At 40.2% G+C, this 18,260-nt stretch overlaps 1 protein-coding gene across 1 annotated transcript in view; it reads left to right on the top strand.

Moving 5' to 3' along the window:
• Positions 1–18,260, top strand: part of LOC117485845 (inactive dipeptidyl peptidase 10-like) — a 96,866-nt gene that overhangs the window by 49,612 nt on the left and 28,994 nt on the right. The window contains exons 6-9 of the mRNA XM_034134552.1: positions 8,771–8,823; positions 9,557–9,638; positions 11,343–11,463; positions 12,269–12,423. Coding sequence (XP_033990443.1) covers positions 8,771–8,823; positions 9,557–9,638; positions 11,343–11,463; positions 12,269–12,423 — 411 coding nt within the window. The remainder of the gene's footprint in view (positions 1–8,770; positions 8,824–9,556; positions 9,639–11,342; positions 11,464–12,268; positions 12,424–18,260) is intronic.

The following is an 18,260-nucleotide window of genomic DNA, read 5'->3' on the forward strand; positions in this document are numbered from 1 at the left end:
GAGGCAAAGAGAGCGGAGGAATTTACCAAAGCTGCATGTATCTCACTGACTGGAGCTCAGAACCAGCGCTGCCTCAGTGGGGGGGGGGCACACCTGATCCATGACACATGTTCTGTTCTGTAGTGAGGTGAGGTGAAACAGTGGGGGCGCTGCAGAGCTCAGTGTTAGAGCTAGTGTTATCCTGCTGGCAAAACACAGGTTCAACTCCCGAGCCCAAGGATGTGTCCTGCAATCTCCTCCCCTGTCTGCCCCTTTCAACACTGTATTTTTAATAAAGGTGTCTTTAAAAAAAGAAAACCGGCAGAGAGACATTTTGCTGAAGCATGCAGCAGTTCCTTTAAGTTGCACAGTGGGGGGAGATTGTCACCACTGAACAGATAGTGGATTTCATGCCAATAATTCTGAAATGACACAATAAAGTAAAAAGCACTCCTCGAAATACAAGTAAATACCAATATTTTAAACGTTTGATTAATCCTGGTTAATCAAAGAATATTAGTGTGATTATCAAAATATTTATTTTAATTTATTGACAGCACAAATATATTCTCTATGTACACATAGATTATCCATACTTTACATGCTGCAGATTTCCTTCATCCTCATTGATCCTACACAAATATTTCATGACAGTCATTTTTTAGTACCCTCACAAAGTCTAGTAGTTTGATTTATTTCTAAAGTTCATTCTTTATTCTCAACATTTCAACTTTATTTCCCACATATAGGATTTCTTTTCAAATTGGTATTTCAACGTTATTGTTGATATAATTACCTTCTTATCAAATTTAAAACTATTATACTATACAATTATAATTTTTTGTCATTATACCTGGCACCATTACTGTAGGTCGGACTTTCTTCTTGACATTGGGACTTTTGGGACAACACTCAGAAGTCAGACAGAGACCATGACCTTTTTGTTTTGCTCATTTTAATAAAGAGAGTGACTGTGTCTGTTTCTAAATAATGCTACAATAATAATTTGGTTAACAGCAAACTCAGTCAGCGGCACCTTTATAATGTAGATACTCTTTGAATCAGTGGAGTTGGAAACAGCTTCCTGATATGTATTCTGCACAGTCCCTGTATGAGGACATACACCATAGCCCTCATTAATAATCACTTTACTTCAATGTAATCACAGCTCTCTAACTACTGACTGCACTTCTGTCTGCAGAGAAACATTAGTTCCCATTCTGTACAAATCATACACACACATTAAAGCAGTACAGTGAGGAAAAAGCAGTAATTTATGCTAATAATAATGAGAATACAAAACACAAGTACATTCTGTGCTAATCCTCTTTATTAATCACTATAATTATAATGTACCAACGTATTAATGTGCTTACACAGGGGATTACCAGTCCTAATCATTATTAAGTTTAAAAATCAATGCTATGATGGAGAATATCTAATTAATGGTTAATTCCGACATTTATTTGATTCCTTCTTTTATTTAGATAAAACTCATTCCATCAATCCATCAGTTCCCCTCACTTCTTTACGACTACAATTCCATGCTGACTGCACACTGGTACAAACAAGTGTATAATCCAATTGATGACAGTAAAAATAACATTTTGTGATGAAGATAGCTCAGTGATGGTCGCAGGTTTAACTGCAGCTCACAAGCCTTGGTTCCTGTTAGAGACTGGCAGCTGCTGCTTTTCATTCCGAAGACACTGCATGAGAATTTGATGTTTCTGGGAAGTCTTTTTAACAGGAAATGTAACACATTTCATTTATCGCCCAAGAAACACATTGCTCTTCCTGTGTCCAATACCGGTGAAATTGCTTGTTGCAAATCGCACTACGTGTCGTCCCCGTTGTTACATTCTATGATTCGATGGCCGCGGTGACATCTCTGTGTCGCTGAACTAAGCACGATGATAATGAGCTCTGTGGCTGGATGAGAATGAGACAGCAGAGTGTTAGAGGTGCTATCTCCTCCTGAGATCGAGCAGCAGATGTGTTCATCATCAGAGTGACAGCCTGAATCTATGGAGAGTAATGGCCTGCTGCTGCACCAACGTCTTAAGTTGTCTTCTGAATTCATCATAATCATGTCGCTGCCGCTCTACTGCTGCGTCAAAGCTTCCTCAGAACGTATTCAGCTTTCTGTGCAGATTGTAAAGAGTATCAGAGTATCTAATATACATTCATTAGGAAATGCATGTTAAAGAAGTTAGTGAGAGGAGTTAATGAGGAGTATAGACTGAGAATTAGTAAATGGATGACAGGAAGCTGGGGGGCGGGGTCTACAGAGGCAAACTGTTCTGACTCTGGACTTGTCATATATTGAGGTTCTGAGAGCTACTTTTGAAGTCTAGTTTTAACACCCTGCTAAACCCCTGAAGTAATTCTTCAACGTGTATTGGAAGTCAGATAGAGTTTAACACATCATATATGCGTAACTTCAGTATGTTATCTTACCACTGGGCTTGGTTTAGGAAACAATACTACTTGGTTAGGTTGAGAAAAAGCTAGTTAGCTAGTATTGTTTAGGCTAAGTTAGGTGTGCTATACATTTAACCTACGTGACACAAGCTTAGTGCATTAAATCTAGGATGCGTAATATATTTTAGAAACATTTTCTTTACATTTTTCTTAAAATGTTCTCTCCAGTATGCCAGTGTTTTCTGTCGGTTTATCATGGATGTTTCCTGTTGTGTTCAGCCATGGGTGTTTCCTGTCGTTTTATCCCTGGATTATTCCCTGTTTTCCCTCTGGATCTTCTGCCTGTTTCTCCTGTTTCTCCTGTTTCTCCTGTTTCTCCTGTTTCTCCTGTTTCTCCTGTTTCTCCTGCTATCCTGGTTTGCTCCCTGTTTTACGTTTGCTGCCTTTGTTCCTTTTTATTACCTTTGCCTGCTCCCTTAGTTTCATTTCACCATTTATAGCTTGCGTTTCGTTATTTACCTGCCTCGCTTTTAGTTCTGCTTTTGGTCCAACTGCCTTCCATATCCTTGACAGTGCTTCATTGGCAACACTGGGCTGGGTTTTCTGTTAGATCATGTTTTAATTTTGTTTACTCTAGCTGGCTCTCCATGTTACCTAAGCTTTGATTAACATTCATAAGATCAAGTTAGTCTTACTCTTGGTTTTATACTCAACAGTGGCCTCTGTTGTGAAAGTTGTGTTTGTTCAACTCATCCATCCTCCCACAACTCCTACATACAGTATGCAAACTATCTCACCCCTATCACTACTCAAACTGAGTTACTCCTTTGCTCCCCGCCACTACAGGGCCGCGGCTGTCATAGTTTGATGCCCGGGATCAAAGACAAACCTGACCATAGAGAACCGGTACTAAATCAGCACTGGTCCCAGATTGGTCGGAACCAAAATATCAACTATCTGCTGGACAATCAACGCTGATAGCAGTATTGTTAGCAGTAGTGTTGCGTTACGGTATATTTGGTAGTGTGATAAAGGCGTTTGAGCCTCACCTCACAATGCTTTGATTCATTATTTGATCCCCCAGTCACAGCTGATAGGCCACATTTTGTGTAAAGGAGGTAACACCAGTGTGACATAGGAACACAGAGAAGTGTCCCATGGCTGTCGACAATTTTATTAAGATTTACAGCACATTACTACAGTGGAGTCCAGTGCCCTGTACTACGAATCCAGTTCTTAACTAACCCTAACAAACGAGATCTCGCTAAGCGGTCCTACGACGCTGGTTATCAACTCGGTAAATCAACCCAGGGTTTCTCTGTCCGGCTGAGAGCGCGCTCACGTGAAAGGGGCGGGGTTAGCAACATTTGACCAATCACAAACATGGACAAGCGTACTGACAGCACAGCGTCATACTTCATGAATGAATAGTAAACTATCATGTTACACAAATATGAAGAAGTTAAACTTTAAACATCCATGACTTAAACAGATAAACCAGGATAAAAGCCACATAGCTGCACCTGCAAGGTGAATACAGAACAGCTGGTCAAAAAAAAGTGTTTGAATGCGTACATTAACAGGTTTATGATATCACTGCCCCGTCTAAGACACCAGTGGATCTGACTTTAATTACATTTGACTCAAGTGTTTCGTCAACTTAATGTGTTGCTTAAAATAATATTTCTGCATACAGTATGTGACACTGTGAGTGTTGCACGGCCAGATACGGCTCAAGAAGCTGACTCAGATAAGGAAATATATGATACATTATGATGTGATATGATGTGATATGAATGATAATGGGACACATCGAAGTCTGCACTCACAGTGTACGTAATGTTACTTTGATCCGGTTACTTATGTTGTGGCAGATATTTAAAGGGGACCTATCATGCAAAATGCACTTTTGTACGTCTTTTATACATGAATATGTGTCCCCGGTGTTCCAGGGAACTCACCAAGTGTCAGAAAACACAACCCTCTCTATTTTCCTCCATACCCAAATCTCTAAAAAAGGGGCTGCAACGGATCTGATCAAAACTGATCCAGATTTGAACACTGTCCTGACGTCAGGACGGTGGCGCTACGGCTATTGGGCCAACTCCACCAATCAGGAGGAGACAGCCACAGCCATTGCCGTTCGAAAGCGCTGGAGACGCTGTAGTACATATGCCAGGCCTCTAGATGGTACTGTTCTCACATAATCAGCCCTTGCAAAAACAGAGCTAACATTTTTCAAATTGAGCGAAATGAGGCATGGCTAAAATGCATGATCTGTTTGGTATTTTGAAAAGAAAAAAGTAAAATATGCCTTATATAGGTATGGTCCTACACTATATTATTCAAATATAGCATGATAGGTCCACTTTAAGTAAGCTTTCTTAACGCTAATGTTATAATAGTCAGATTGCTCTGAAGATGGGAGGTGATATTCTATTAATTGTCACGTTCACAGGTTAGGTGTTCAGCATAAGTTACCATGGAGATACCCTGGTAAGAAGTGAACCAGCGTCGTAGGACCGGAAACTCAGAGTTAACCCTGAAGTTACCTCGCTAACCGCAAATCCTGCTTCGTAGTACAGGGCACAGTTCATTTGCTCAGTAGCCAAAATCTAGTACAGCATACTTGATAACTGTTGCTAGTTAAGCCAGCCTAACTTTGAACTTCCAAATGAGTACTTGAGCACTACTATATAAGTACAATCAATCACCAAAAGATGTCAACCCGGAGAGCGGTTTGTACATAAATGTAATTTGTTTGGTCTAGTTTGCTTTTGGATACAGTTGTTGTTGTTGTTGTTGTTGTGGTGTGGTTCACTGCAGAAGCATACACTGCTGTCCTGTCAGAGGTAACCACAGCCAGTGAGAAACACTGCCCTCTGCTGGTGTAGTAAGAAGGACACTGTCTCTGTCCTCTCAGCGCTCCACCACCTCTGTTAGTGTTTTCCACAGCTGGGGACACCATCAGTAAGGAGACATCTTGGTTCCCAGAGAAAGTCAACATGTTCGTTTTTATAAAACCAAAACTGTTGAATATTTATGGCGGTGGGCTATCCCAAATCTTTGTAATTATGTTTTAATCACAAACATTTCCCGAATTGGGATCAATAAAGTTCTATCTTATCTTATCTTATCTTAAAAGTAAATGTTGTCTTTTAAAAGGAAATTGAGACAAACATGGCAAGATATTATTTTGTCGTGTGGTGGTTAAGGCAAGGCCTTCCGGAGGACTTACCTCTAACACTACAACATATTTCGGCAAGGTGTTGAGAAGTTGTGCTTTTATTCTTTTATTCTCCCTGATATCACAGTAGAATGATGCTGTGTGTTTTGTCTTTGCAAAAAGGGCTGTTTCTTTTTTAAATAGGAAACACTGCTCTGCGGTCTGTGTTTGTTTTTCTTCTAAATGTCACTGCACCCTTTACATTCACTACAAAATGCCATTTAGAACATTTGTTCAAGCAACTTGTTTTTTTCTCGTCTCGCAAGTTTTTCTATTACACATTCTCAGTATTTGTTTTTAAAGGTCCAGAGCGGAGCTGTCAACAGCAGAAGGACACCTCAAATGTGTGAAAAGCACCATAAAATGTCAGGTTGTGGAATTTAAATGTAAATGAGGCACTCAGCACATATACCAAGCTGTACTAAACTAACATCAGGAAATATTTACATGTCCTGTGTAACACTGTACATTTAACATCACACTGTACATGCATATGCCATTCCTCGCACACTTACTGTACTGTACTGGTAATACATATCCTACTTAATTTGGCCCCTTGATTCTGTGTATTTGTCAGATCTACAGATTTTTTTCTTTCACGGTTATCTTGTATATATTTTACTTTTTAGTACTGTATTATTCTCTATTCTGAGATGTTTATATATAGTTTGTTTATTTCCAACCTTTTCTTTTTTCAAATGATGTGCAATGCCTTTGATGTAACATGCTGCTGAAAGAAACATTTCCCAATTGAGGATCAATAAAGTACATCTTATCTTGTCTAAACCCAGCACACAGCAGCACTGCTGTCTGTTACTCTCCACATCTCAAACACCCCCCCCCCTCATGTGTCACCCACCGCTGACAGCCTTATCAGAGAGCCATCTCCGGGCTGTCACTAAAGAGGGGCATCTGCTGAGTGATGTTGACGTCTTTTTGAAGGAGCACAAGAAGAGCAGTCAAGTAACAATACCATTTCGTCTTTCCTTCTGGGAGGAGGCTCTTCCTCTGTAATGAAGAGGGGAGTCAGAATCAGGAGTGAAGGCTGCCTCCACTCTGCACTATTGATCTCCTGATGAGGGCTTTGGAGAGCCACTACGGTACTTATCATCTCGCTGTGGGGTTAGTGTAATATTGTAAACTAACGCTGCAGCTGATTAGCATGCAGACACACTCAGGTTATTGGAGCATTATCTCAGTGAATCCTAAAACAAAAGCTCTGTGAGTGGATATCCCCCGGTCATTTCATCACGCAGGGGACATTAGAGGAAGATCTGAAATGGTTGAATTCAATTCAATTCATTACATTTATTATAGCGCTTTTCCAGAGCTCAACGCGCTTTACAGATACACATTACACACATATAAGACATGTGACGGTCATGTACTGTGGACAATACCCACAGGAGCAAATTCAGGTGAAGTGTCTTGCCCAAGGACACAACGGCCTGACGCAGTGGCGGCGGGTTTCGAACTGGTGTTCCCCAACGCCCCCTTGATCTGATGATCAACGCACAGCCCACTGCGCCACTCCGCCCATCTTCACACCTCGAAGTCATCAAAGCGCTTTACAAGTACACATTACACACATATCAGACATGTAACGGTCATGTACTGTGGACAATACCCACAGGAGCAAATTCGGGTGAAGTATCTTGCCCAAGGACACAACGGCCTGACGCAGTGGCAGCGGAGGCGGGTTTCAAACTGGTGTTCCCCAACGTCCCCTTGATCTGATGATCAACGCACAGCCGACTGCACACTCCGCCCGGGTTGAGTTAATAATTGGCAGTGCATAAAACAATTTGAAGTCATACTTGAATGCAGTTATTTACAGGTAATTAAGGGATTGTGTGAAGTGATACACTTTAAAAGCTATCTAGTTGTTTCCACCTCTCTTAATTTCTGCAAGGTTTAAGTAATAGTTTTGGCAAAGCAACTACATAGTGGTAAATTATCAATTTACATTTTTTGTTTTAGGGTTTAATTTAATCAAGTACCCAACCAAGTAAAAATGCACGGAAGTCAATACAGCTCCATAACAAGTAAAACAAAACAAAAGATTACCTTTATCTACTCATGGATGTCCACAACGCCTAGCACCCAGTTCCTTCATTTTGAAAAAAACTAAAAAGAAGTGTATTCACTCAAAAGTGAATGGGAAATAGAAAGTTATCAGGTGTGATAACATCCACAAAAACGTTTTTTGTTCCTTTTTGGTATCATATTTTTGAACCAAAAGCCAAAAAAAAGGTTCTATCATGGTTCTTATATCTCTGGAACACTGACATTCTCCTCTCCATTTATATGGATATGTGCGTTGACCTTTGGACACAGGCCTACAGGCAAAATGCCAAGCAATTTCATGTTTGGTTCTTTTCATAAAAGGGAAATAGCTTTATAGTACCACTCTATATACCACTCATATGCCAAATGATGACATTTCTGTAGCGTTATTTTCCTGCATTATCCATATGAAACATGCCATCTGTGGCGTGTGACGACACCACATGCCTGTCATTAAAGGTAGTACAAACTGAACACAAATTTAAGATCATCTTTTTCTTTTGTAAAGGTGATACATCATGGTCCTGTATTCGTTTTTATTTAACAGAATATCTTTCTGAGATGTCATATGAAGATTTAGTTTCTGCATGTTATGGCATATGTAAGGTTTTAAGGCCACATTCAAGGAGCCAGAATGAAGCATAGAGCAACTGAGTGAAATACAGCACTGTTAGCTTTGATGTCATTTGAACAACTGAGCACAGAAAGCATTGTGCCCACATCTTCTAAAGACGTCAAGCTGTGTTATTACCTTAACTGTCCAATTAAACACAGCGTAAAGCACTCTGAGTGAGGAGAGGAAATGGGGAAAGCAGGAACCGACTGAATTAGAAACTGGTTAAGAAAATATAGTGCACAAAAACATCAGAACACTTTCTCTCAGAAAATTTTGCATTTTGTGTCTTTGAATTATTATGAGAACACACTGCCGAAAAAAACAATCTGATGGCCAAAACTTCATTAGTCCTGATTCAATATTCAATTTTTCTAAGGGTTTTAGTTCATTATGAATGGTAAAAGGATCCATTTCTGTTCTTGATAACACTAAATTGTTTTTCTCCTGATTGAACTAAGGTCTACCAGCACTCTTTTTTTGCATCGTACCTGATCTACAACCTGTACACAAGGTGAGCAAACCAAGAATTAAGCATACCTATAAGTTGCATAATGAAATGACTTTCTCTTAATGATATTACGGTGGCCGACAGGTGCTAACACGCACAACGGCCAAAAACACTTCCATTAGGAGAAATGTGCTGCAGCTTCAGAGACGATCTACCAAAACACATGCAAATATAGAAACATCGTCACCAACTTGAAAAAACATGCGCATCATTTATAAAAAGCGGTGCATACACAAATGCCAGGGGACACTAAAAAGATGCATGCTTCTTCATTTGCGTGTGTTTTCGCACATTAGTGTTTTTACATCTGCATATTCTTTTTAATTGCAGAGCGTTCCTCCTAATGGACATGTTTTGGGCTTTGCCCCTGTCAGCCACCGTAAGATATCGTAAAAGGTCTCAACTAGATCAGTGAGAATCTTAAAAAAAAAGTATCTTCAATGTATTTAGTTTGAACGCAAATTGAGGAGAAAAGGTTCAAAACATTCTTCCAAAACCAATAACTGATTACATTTTGTAAAATGTAATTCAAGTTTCAACAGGAATGGCATATTTATGAAATACATTGAATTTGGATGAATAACATTGTACAGCACATTATTAAAAAAATAAAAAAACAATATTTAATAGTTCAAAATCTACATTTGCAGTGATTATATTTGTGATTTAGAAACAGATTTGAAGCATGTTGGTCTGCTGGTCAAATCCTTTGTGCGTCTTTATGTCCCCTGCACAGAGAGGTGCGGGAGCTGAACCCCCCGGAGGTGTCGGACTCCGTCCTGCAGTTCGCCTCGTGGGGCGTTCAGGGTCAGCAGCTGGTGAGTAGCTTACAGCCAAATCAGGATTTATTTGCTGAGTGGTGCAAATATGACGTAAGTTTGTAGGCAGACCCGGAAGCAAGTTTATGATTCTTACACAACTTCTTCACCAAGATAATCTACACAATTATCCCCACTTTCAAAATAGGCAATGCTTAAATGCAATTGCCAGCAGTAAATAGCTACAAAATGCTATAAACAAACTACATAACGTTGCATGACTTCACGTCACGACCGCTAAGCTAAAGGCTAATGCTAGACATGACAAGTGTTTTCTCATTTAGTCCCTTGTAAGACACATACAAGCCTTGGAAATTCACCAGTAGGGTATTGACTGATGTATTTTATGTCGTAGAACAAAACGTGAAAACCCTTGCTGCATTCAGAAGAGTGAGGATTGATTATAATGTCTTTCTAATAAAGTGTGAGTTCATGGCATTCATAAAATCCTCTGCTCTGAGGTGAAGGCTCATCAAATACTGTTTCTGACTGGAGAGGAAACACAAACCCTTTAAACTGAACCATTATTCAGAAGCAGCAGTTGTACTTATCATGCTGCTGCTGGAGACATCTTGTGGGGGGGCTGCAGCTCTCTGTTTGAGTAATGCCTCCACCGTGCAGATTATTACGGACCGAATAATCAGTCCATTATTTTCTCCAGCACAGCCGAGGAGAGTAATCAACCATTTGGTAGCACATTTATCTCGTTTCCTCAGTATTTGTGCCCGTCCTCTGAAAGCTGCTCTTAAGGAAGCCCTGAAGCAGCGTGTCACATCCTGAATGACTAAATATCTTCCATTTCTCACAGGCTCTCCTGCGGTTCTGTCCGAGAGGAGACGCTCAGTGAATGTGATTTTATCATTTAACATGTTCTCTGTGTGTGAACAGCTCACCAGGTTCAGTCTTTGTAACTTCAACAATGATGCAAAAAAGCTGGAAAAAATGCAAATATTGGTTAGTTCTGTTTAACATTTCTGTATGGGTTCTGGACTAAATGTGTCGAACCCAGTTGAAATAATGCTAATGCAAAGATGGCAAATGTACACACATCTTTCGCAGATACTCATATTTAAAAATGATCTGCTGAAAGTTGAAGTACTGACTCAACTTTTTGAATCAAGTTAAAGTATAGAAGGATGGGCATTTTAAATATACTTAAGTAACATGTAGCCATAACTACCAGCTGTTTTCTAGAACATCTCCCTCATATATGGCCATGGGTGATTAGAAATGTCTCTGTTCTCAGTCCCCGTAAGATGTAAGGAGTCAAAGTAAAAAGTCGTCAGAAAAATAAATGATGGAGTAAAGTACTGATGCCAGAAAAATATACTTAAGTGCAGTAACAAAGTATTTGTACTTCACTACTTCCCATCCCTTTGCTGATGTACGTTTTACACATGCTGTGTGTACATTGATGAGTTGCATATAGTGAAATGGAGATGGAGGATTCAAATGATTTCCTCTTCAAGCGTCACACACAGCTTCGTGCACACAGTGAGAAGAATCATTGGGCAGCTTTTATTATATATATATAATAGTGTAATGTAGGGGACTGGCTCAAGGGCACCTTGGCAGGAGGCAAAGTAGCACCTCTCAAAGCACCAGTCCACTGGCAACCCACCTGAATCCTCACTCAGGACCACCAGGGACTTCACAATACTTACTCATACTAGTACTTATCAATATTTCCCCTCTTCCCCACAGTTATACATATTTGAAAACAACATCTACTACCAGGCGGATGTTCAGAGCAGCTCATGGAGGCTCACGTCTTCAGGGCAGGAGGGGGTGATCTTCAACGGCATCACTGACTGGCTCTACGAAGGTGAGGGAGACCACAGTGGATCATGTTCAGACACGTGTAGAACATCAGGATTCCTATTGCAGAAAAAAGCATTCCTTCTTTTGAAATGTCATGTGTATAAAGATTCCTCTAGATTGTCTACTGTGGCACAGGAAACGCTTCTATACCCTTTTATATGAGAAATGACAGACGTCGAGGAGGAACTGGATTTATATTGACTTGACAGTGACTCTGCTGGCTGTATTTATTATGACTGTCATCTGTCAGGAGCAAAACACACGTAATATGTCATTATTGTTGCTGCTGTGAACCTCACAGGTGGGGGGGAGCGGAGGGATAGGTGTTCCTATTGCTATAACAGAACCTGAACATTATAATGGCAGTTCAAGTTTCCTGTTGGCAACTTGAGACCCAAGAATGGAGTTTGAGTTTAAAGCCGACCAACTGAAAATATTACATTACCTTAATTAATCCCAACTCTTTTTATTTAGCATTGAAACGTATTCTATAGTATTATATAATGGTTAATATGTGTTAGTTGAAGTCTATGTTATGTTACCAATTATTATTCTTTTGTATTATTATTATTATTATTTTCTTATGAGCTAAGGTACATGTTGAGCATTACCTAGGATTAAGTCAAGCGAGCAAGAATGACACACTAGTCAGTCAATTTGTTGATTATTTAACCAGCTGTTCATTTACATGTTGACAAATCACCACACGATCATAACAATAGGAGCATGAACAGAATGGGAATTGTATTTTGCACTTGCTCAGCAGCCCCCCCTCTCCCTGCTCTGATGCTCTGGTGTGTGTTCTCCAGAGGAGGTGTTGCTCTCCCAGGCGGCCCACTGGTGGTCTCCAGACAGCTCCAGACTGGCCTACCTCACCATCAACGACTCCCTGGTTCCCAACATGCTGCTGCCCCGCTTCACAGGGTCGCTCTACCCCAGGGGGGCGGAGTACCCTTACCCAAAGGTAAAACTGAAGAGTATTTGAAGGGGTTTTCAGACCAAACATTAGTCGCTGTCATGTCTGGGTTCCAACCAGGCAGACACATATTGGTGAATGATCCGCCCTGACACGCCGTCGCTTCTGGAGGTTTGTTCATCCAGCAAATTATTAATGAAGAAGCAAAACTTTTTACTGTCAGATAGATTCGGAATGATTTCATATGGGAAATAATAGGGTGTTAATAATGTATGCTGTTCAAGAAGTAGATTTCTGGGTATAACACTATAAACATTTCAACTTGCAAACACTCCTGTGGCCTGGCACACATTCACCATTAAACACTGTTGATTTGAACACCATAAACTATAATGTATTTCCAGAATGGAAGTGATCTCATAAGTAAAGCCAGCTAAAACCTTTACATTGATGATTTGGGGTATTGACTTGTTTGCAGGACAAGGAGTATTTCAGCTGACTGTTCACTGACTCACTAGAACATGCTTTATCTTACTTCATACTGTACAACAACCCTTACGACCTGAGTTTACTGTAACCAGCATCAAAGCAGATCTCTGAGTATTACTGCAGGCTCTCTGCTGTAGGCATGCAGGTTAGTGAATCCTTCTCCTGTGTCATTCGTGTTACAGAGGCTTGATTTCTTTGAAGAGGGTTGGCTGTAGGGATCTGTGGCACCGCGAGGGATGAGGATGTGATATGCTTTAGTGAAGCACGTTAACACACCTCCCATCCTTTGATGCAGGCGTTTAGCGTGTCAAATGCCTGTTAGACGGGAGATTGGTTGTGAAGAACCGGGGAATTAGGGTCACAAGGTGGAGGACATATCATTTGTCAGTTCAGACCCATAGATAGTTTAGTCGCCAGCTCTAGAGTCCTATTGTGAACCCAGAAATGTTGAGTACCCCAACGTTTTATGTTAGAAATGTATAGTAGGGGTCCCAAACACATAGAAACTGCCGTTTGCTAACTTTCATATGTTGGGCAATTTGCAACATTTGCATAAATTGTGTTAAGTAAGGGATAATGTGCAGCGAGGCGATCATTATGGGGAAAAAAAGACCGACAGGGTGATCAGGGAGCCCGACGCCAAGCTGAGGGATCTTGACCAGCCTGTCTTCTTCTGATCATTTATCTGACGTCCATAGAGAACCACAGTGACGCGTCCTAAAACCCGGAAGTAAGTTAGCATTTTTACCACGTCCGGTTCCTTCGACAAAAAGCAATGGGATTTCTCCATAGGATTTTGGAAAATAGCTCGAAATAAGGTCTGTGTTTGACACAAATTGAAGAGACAGATCACGTTTTGTTCTACGACATTAAATACATCAGCAGTGACCCCACTGGTGATTTTTGAAGAGTTTACGTGTCTGAAAAACGATGGTTGTTAACATGTGGCTGAATAGGACTACAGAAGTTGTCCAGGCCGTTTTACGTCATTACACCGAACACGTAAAACACTCCCGCTAAGTTTGTTTGCCCTGTTCTGCTTGAAAAACTGTTCAAACAAACGCTTCAACTTGTACCATTTAGAATCTGTATGTTTGAATATGGATCTTAAGTTGGTGTGACGTTGAAGCAGCGACCCTACTGTAGTTCGTTTATAGCATAACGTTAGCATTTTGCTTCTGGCGACTAGATTTATGATTCGAAAATTATAAAAGTAGGGTAGACATGTGGATATTATCCGGCTGAACAAAACGTGATCCGTCTCTGTGTCAACCATAGACCTTATTTCGAGCTATTTTCCAAAATCCTATGGAGAAATTGCATTGCGTTTTTGACGAAGGAACCGGAAGGAGTTTACTTCCGGGTTTTAGGACGCGTCACTGCGGTTCTCTATTGCTCCGTCTTTTAACTTCTTTTCCTTTCTCTCCCTTCATCCTCCTTAGCAATGGTTATTATAGTCCTAGACAGCGGTCTGTACTACTGTATTTACAACCTGTCACATGTTCTGAATTGACCAATCAGAATCAAGTATACAAGTAAGCCGTGTAATAATTAGCCTTAATTACCATTATAGCCTATGTTGACAATAGTTAAAAAATGACTTGGCTGATTTGGACAATTCTGGAGTTCTGGCTCAATATTGACAGTTTGAACCAGAACATTTCAATATTTCTACACTTTCGATACATTTTGGGACGATTTTGAAGATTTAGGGGACTCTTGATCATTTGGATTGGACAGCTGGCTCATTTATTTGAAGAAAAGTTGTCCACAGAGGTTTTTTTTCCCTGAAATGGACTCATCATCCTCAATAAACGCCAAAACCACTCCAAAATTATCCAAAACGGCCAAGTCATTTTTTAAACTATTGTCCCCATAGGCTATTCATCTGAATTAATGCAACTTATGCCAATTGTGCTCAACGTATGAAAGTTAGCATCCGGCAGTATCAGTTTATGTGCTGTGGACCCGCACTATAAATATCATAAACATAACACTTTGGTGTCCTCAACATTTCAGGGTTCACTCTGCTGCCAGCTAGACTCAGGAAGGCTGCTAATGAATGAAGCACTGCACTTCATCTTCCCCACAGTGTGTAAATATTGTACAGTGGTCTGAAGCCTTGAGTGGGGTCAGTGTTATAAAGCTGTGGGACTAAGGCCCCGTCCACACGGAGACGATATCAGTTGAATCCTCTAACGTTCTCTATCGTAAAGACGGTTCGCCCACACAAGGCCGAAACGGAGCCACAGATTCGGAGCCCGAATCCGATTACATTGATAACAGCTCCCAAAGTGGGTAGGTCTGAGGACGAAACGCTTGCGGCTCCGTGTGTACCCCTATACGATCATTTCCTGAAAACGATGACGCCATAGCCCCGCCTCTCCCCACCTCTCCTGCTCACCCCCGCGTCATTGCTGATGCGTTTCGCCAACACTAACAACAATGGCGGATCACAGGGTTGCGTTCGTGCTCCAGACGCTACTGACCATGATACAGATTTTAGTCCAACATTTACAGCTCCTCTACCACAACCATCAGCAACAATGATAATATAATATAATAATAATAATAATAATAATAATAATAATCGTCATTGGTCTTATTCGCTGCTTTTAGTGTATTTTGTGGCGGAAGTACAGCGCCACTTACAGGCCCGGCATATGTACTACAGCGTCTCCAGCGGGTCGAGCGGTCTCGTGTGGTCCACCTTGGGACCCGTTATCGTTTGCGGGGTCCGTTTCCGCGGTTCCGTTACGGCCTCGTGTGAACTAACGGGCTATACGCGAGAGAAAAGTATTAGATACAACCCGTTTCGTTCTCGTGTAAACACCGCCTTAGTGTCTGAGGACACTGATGCTGTTGCTTTAGTCACTGTGTGTATCTCAGAGTGACTGAACAGTAACAGTATTATCCTGGGGCGTATTCTTAATTTGTCTGTGCTTAAAGAGATAACTTATAACTGTAATAGTCACATCAGATTCTCAGTGACACATTAGGCTGTATGACTAGTGATTAGGGTTTTTTGAAGCCATACCAATTTTGACATTTGAAAATAACATGAAAAAAAAAAGGTTTACAGTCAACTCGTGTCAGTGACTCTGTGAAGCTTCACAAGACAAAGCACATTGGCACATAAAACTGAAGAACATTTCTTAGTGTTGAAAAAGTATTTCACATTTTGTGAAATCGATGTAATTGCAGGATTCTTGCAAGTTTTGAAGTTGTATCTAAATAAATGTAATGCTAACCATCTTACAGTTGGTCGATATGTTGGTAAGGTCCTGGGGCCTCATTTATAAAGCCTTGCGTAGGATTTGCGTGGGACGGTTGCTTACGTAGGACAAAGCAAATAAATACACACAGACATTTTCCGATTCATAAAACACTGCGTTCCGGTGTAGGACGCCCCGTATTAATATTCATTCTGACTGACTGCAGGAAGAAGATCGCAGGAAATGACGACAGAACAGCTAAAAAAGACATCTCACACCGTTTCAGATTTAGGTTATTTTGGGTAGGTGGAGATAAATCATATTGTTTGGTGGATGCAGTTTGAACCAGAGTAGCAGCATGGAGGTCGGATCGTCACCAAAATAAATAAATAAGTGGTCCGAAAAAGGTTAATGACAAAAAAAAGACACATAACCTTCCTCAGGCAGTGTGTTTGTCCCGGGGACAGGAGACACCCCCTTGATGAGAAACTGTAAGAAATGATCGGGGAATCCCTCCGGAGTGGAGTCATGACGACTGGATCTGAATTATTTTGTTGTATTTGGTGGTTTGTGTTCCAGCTGTCGATCAGCAACTATATATCCATAATCCACCAGTTAAAGGAAATACAACTAATGTGTTGTGTTATATTAGCTGTACAATTTACCACATGGTGTTCTTAGTTTCCATACCTCCTGTGTTTTACGAGCGACTTATCAAGTTTTGGCTAACAGCATAAAACATGATTAAACGTGATAGTATATAAAACCATGCTCGTATCTACAACCTATAGAAAAGCTAAACGGCGTCAGTTTAGACGTAATTCTGTCCTCCTGCTTACCGCATCATTTATGAGAAAACATTTCATAACAAGAGAACATAATCGAGGGCTGATCAATAACATTTCCGTATTTATTTATTTATTTCTCCAAGTTATGTTTTTGTGTGCACTGAGGAGTCTCAAACAGGCGTTTGTTTAATAATTTTAAGATTGGCTTTAATTCTTCATATTTGATAAATGAGAGGTAACATTTTATTTATGGTATTATTTCCACATATTTCTCTCCATTCTTCCTTCTGCCAACGGTGTCGCAGTTTCTCGTCTCTCCCGTTTTTGTGCTTAATGCGTACGCATGGGTTAGAGTTTGCGTGGAGGACCGCACATTTTCCCGTCAAGTTTGTTTTTTATAAATCGCAAACATTGCGTAGAAACTGGCGTACGCCATCTTTTGAGCGTCCGCACCGTTTATAAATGAGGCCCCATAAAACTTCAAATTCAACCCAAAGTGGCTGAAGGAAATGGACCGAAAATTGGGAAGGTATTACATTTCATTCCGATGAGCGCATGGATATCTGCAGCACATTTTACAGCATCCATTACTGGTGAAAACAAGGATTTAAAGAAAATAAAAAACTATTATCCAAAGAATTCATAAATGTAACTAAGATTTCTTGCAAGTACCCTGATTATATTTGATTGTTTATTTATACCTTCAATTGTACAGTTAAATCATATTAAGATTAAAAGTTGACATTTAACTCACATAATAGTTTACATTCTGTATAATGCAATGTTTTTAAATGAACTAATTCATTTTAATGACATTTTGCACCGTTTATACTGCATTCTTCGATTTGTAACCTTGGTTACAACAAGAATATTTAAAAAATAAACGTCCAACATTTTAAGGATTTGTTTATTATCTCTGGGAGGTGGCTTTATGGTTGCAAAGTCGTTTTGTTAACTATGATTAGTAGAAAAAAAGTGCCAAAATTAGCATTTACTAAACATGTAATCATGGAAAGGTATTAATGTAAAAGCTCATCCATACAGTGTCTTTAATGGTTGCATGTATGCAGATGGTCGTGGCACTGTGTTAGAATGCAGGGGAAGGATAGCCATTCCTCCTCTCATTTAACACCACGTTAAGCGGTTTTAGATGTGTTTACTTGTCAAAGAAAATGGGTGCAGCAGAACCAAATAGAGCTATTCTAAAAAGTTATTATACCTCCAAAAGAACGGAAAGGATTGAAGAAGACACTAACAATAACCAATCAAAATAAGCGAGTAGGGTTTGGAATAGATACTATCATTGTGTGACAGTTTATGCTGTTTTTCTGAGATTTCCCCTGTCATGTAGAGTAATGAGCTCTATTTTTGAGGGGGGCTTAAGCGAAGGAAA

The sequence above is a fragment of the Trematomus bernacchii genome, unplaced genomic scaffold (genome assembly GCF_902827165.1).
Source record: "Trematomus bernacchii unplaced genomic scaffold, fTreBer1.1, whole genome shotgun sequence".
Classification (NCBI taxonomy): Eukaryota; Metazoa; Chordata; class Actinopteri; order Perciformes; family Nototheniidae; genus Trematomus; species Trematomus bernacchii.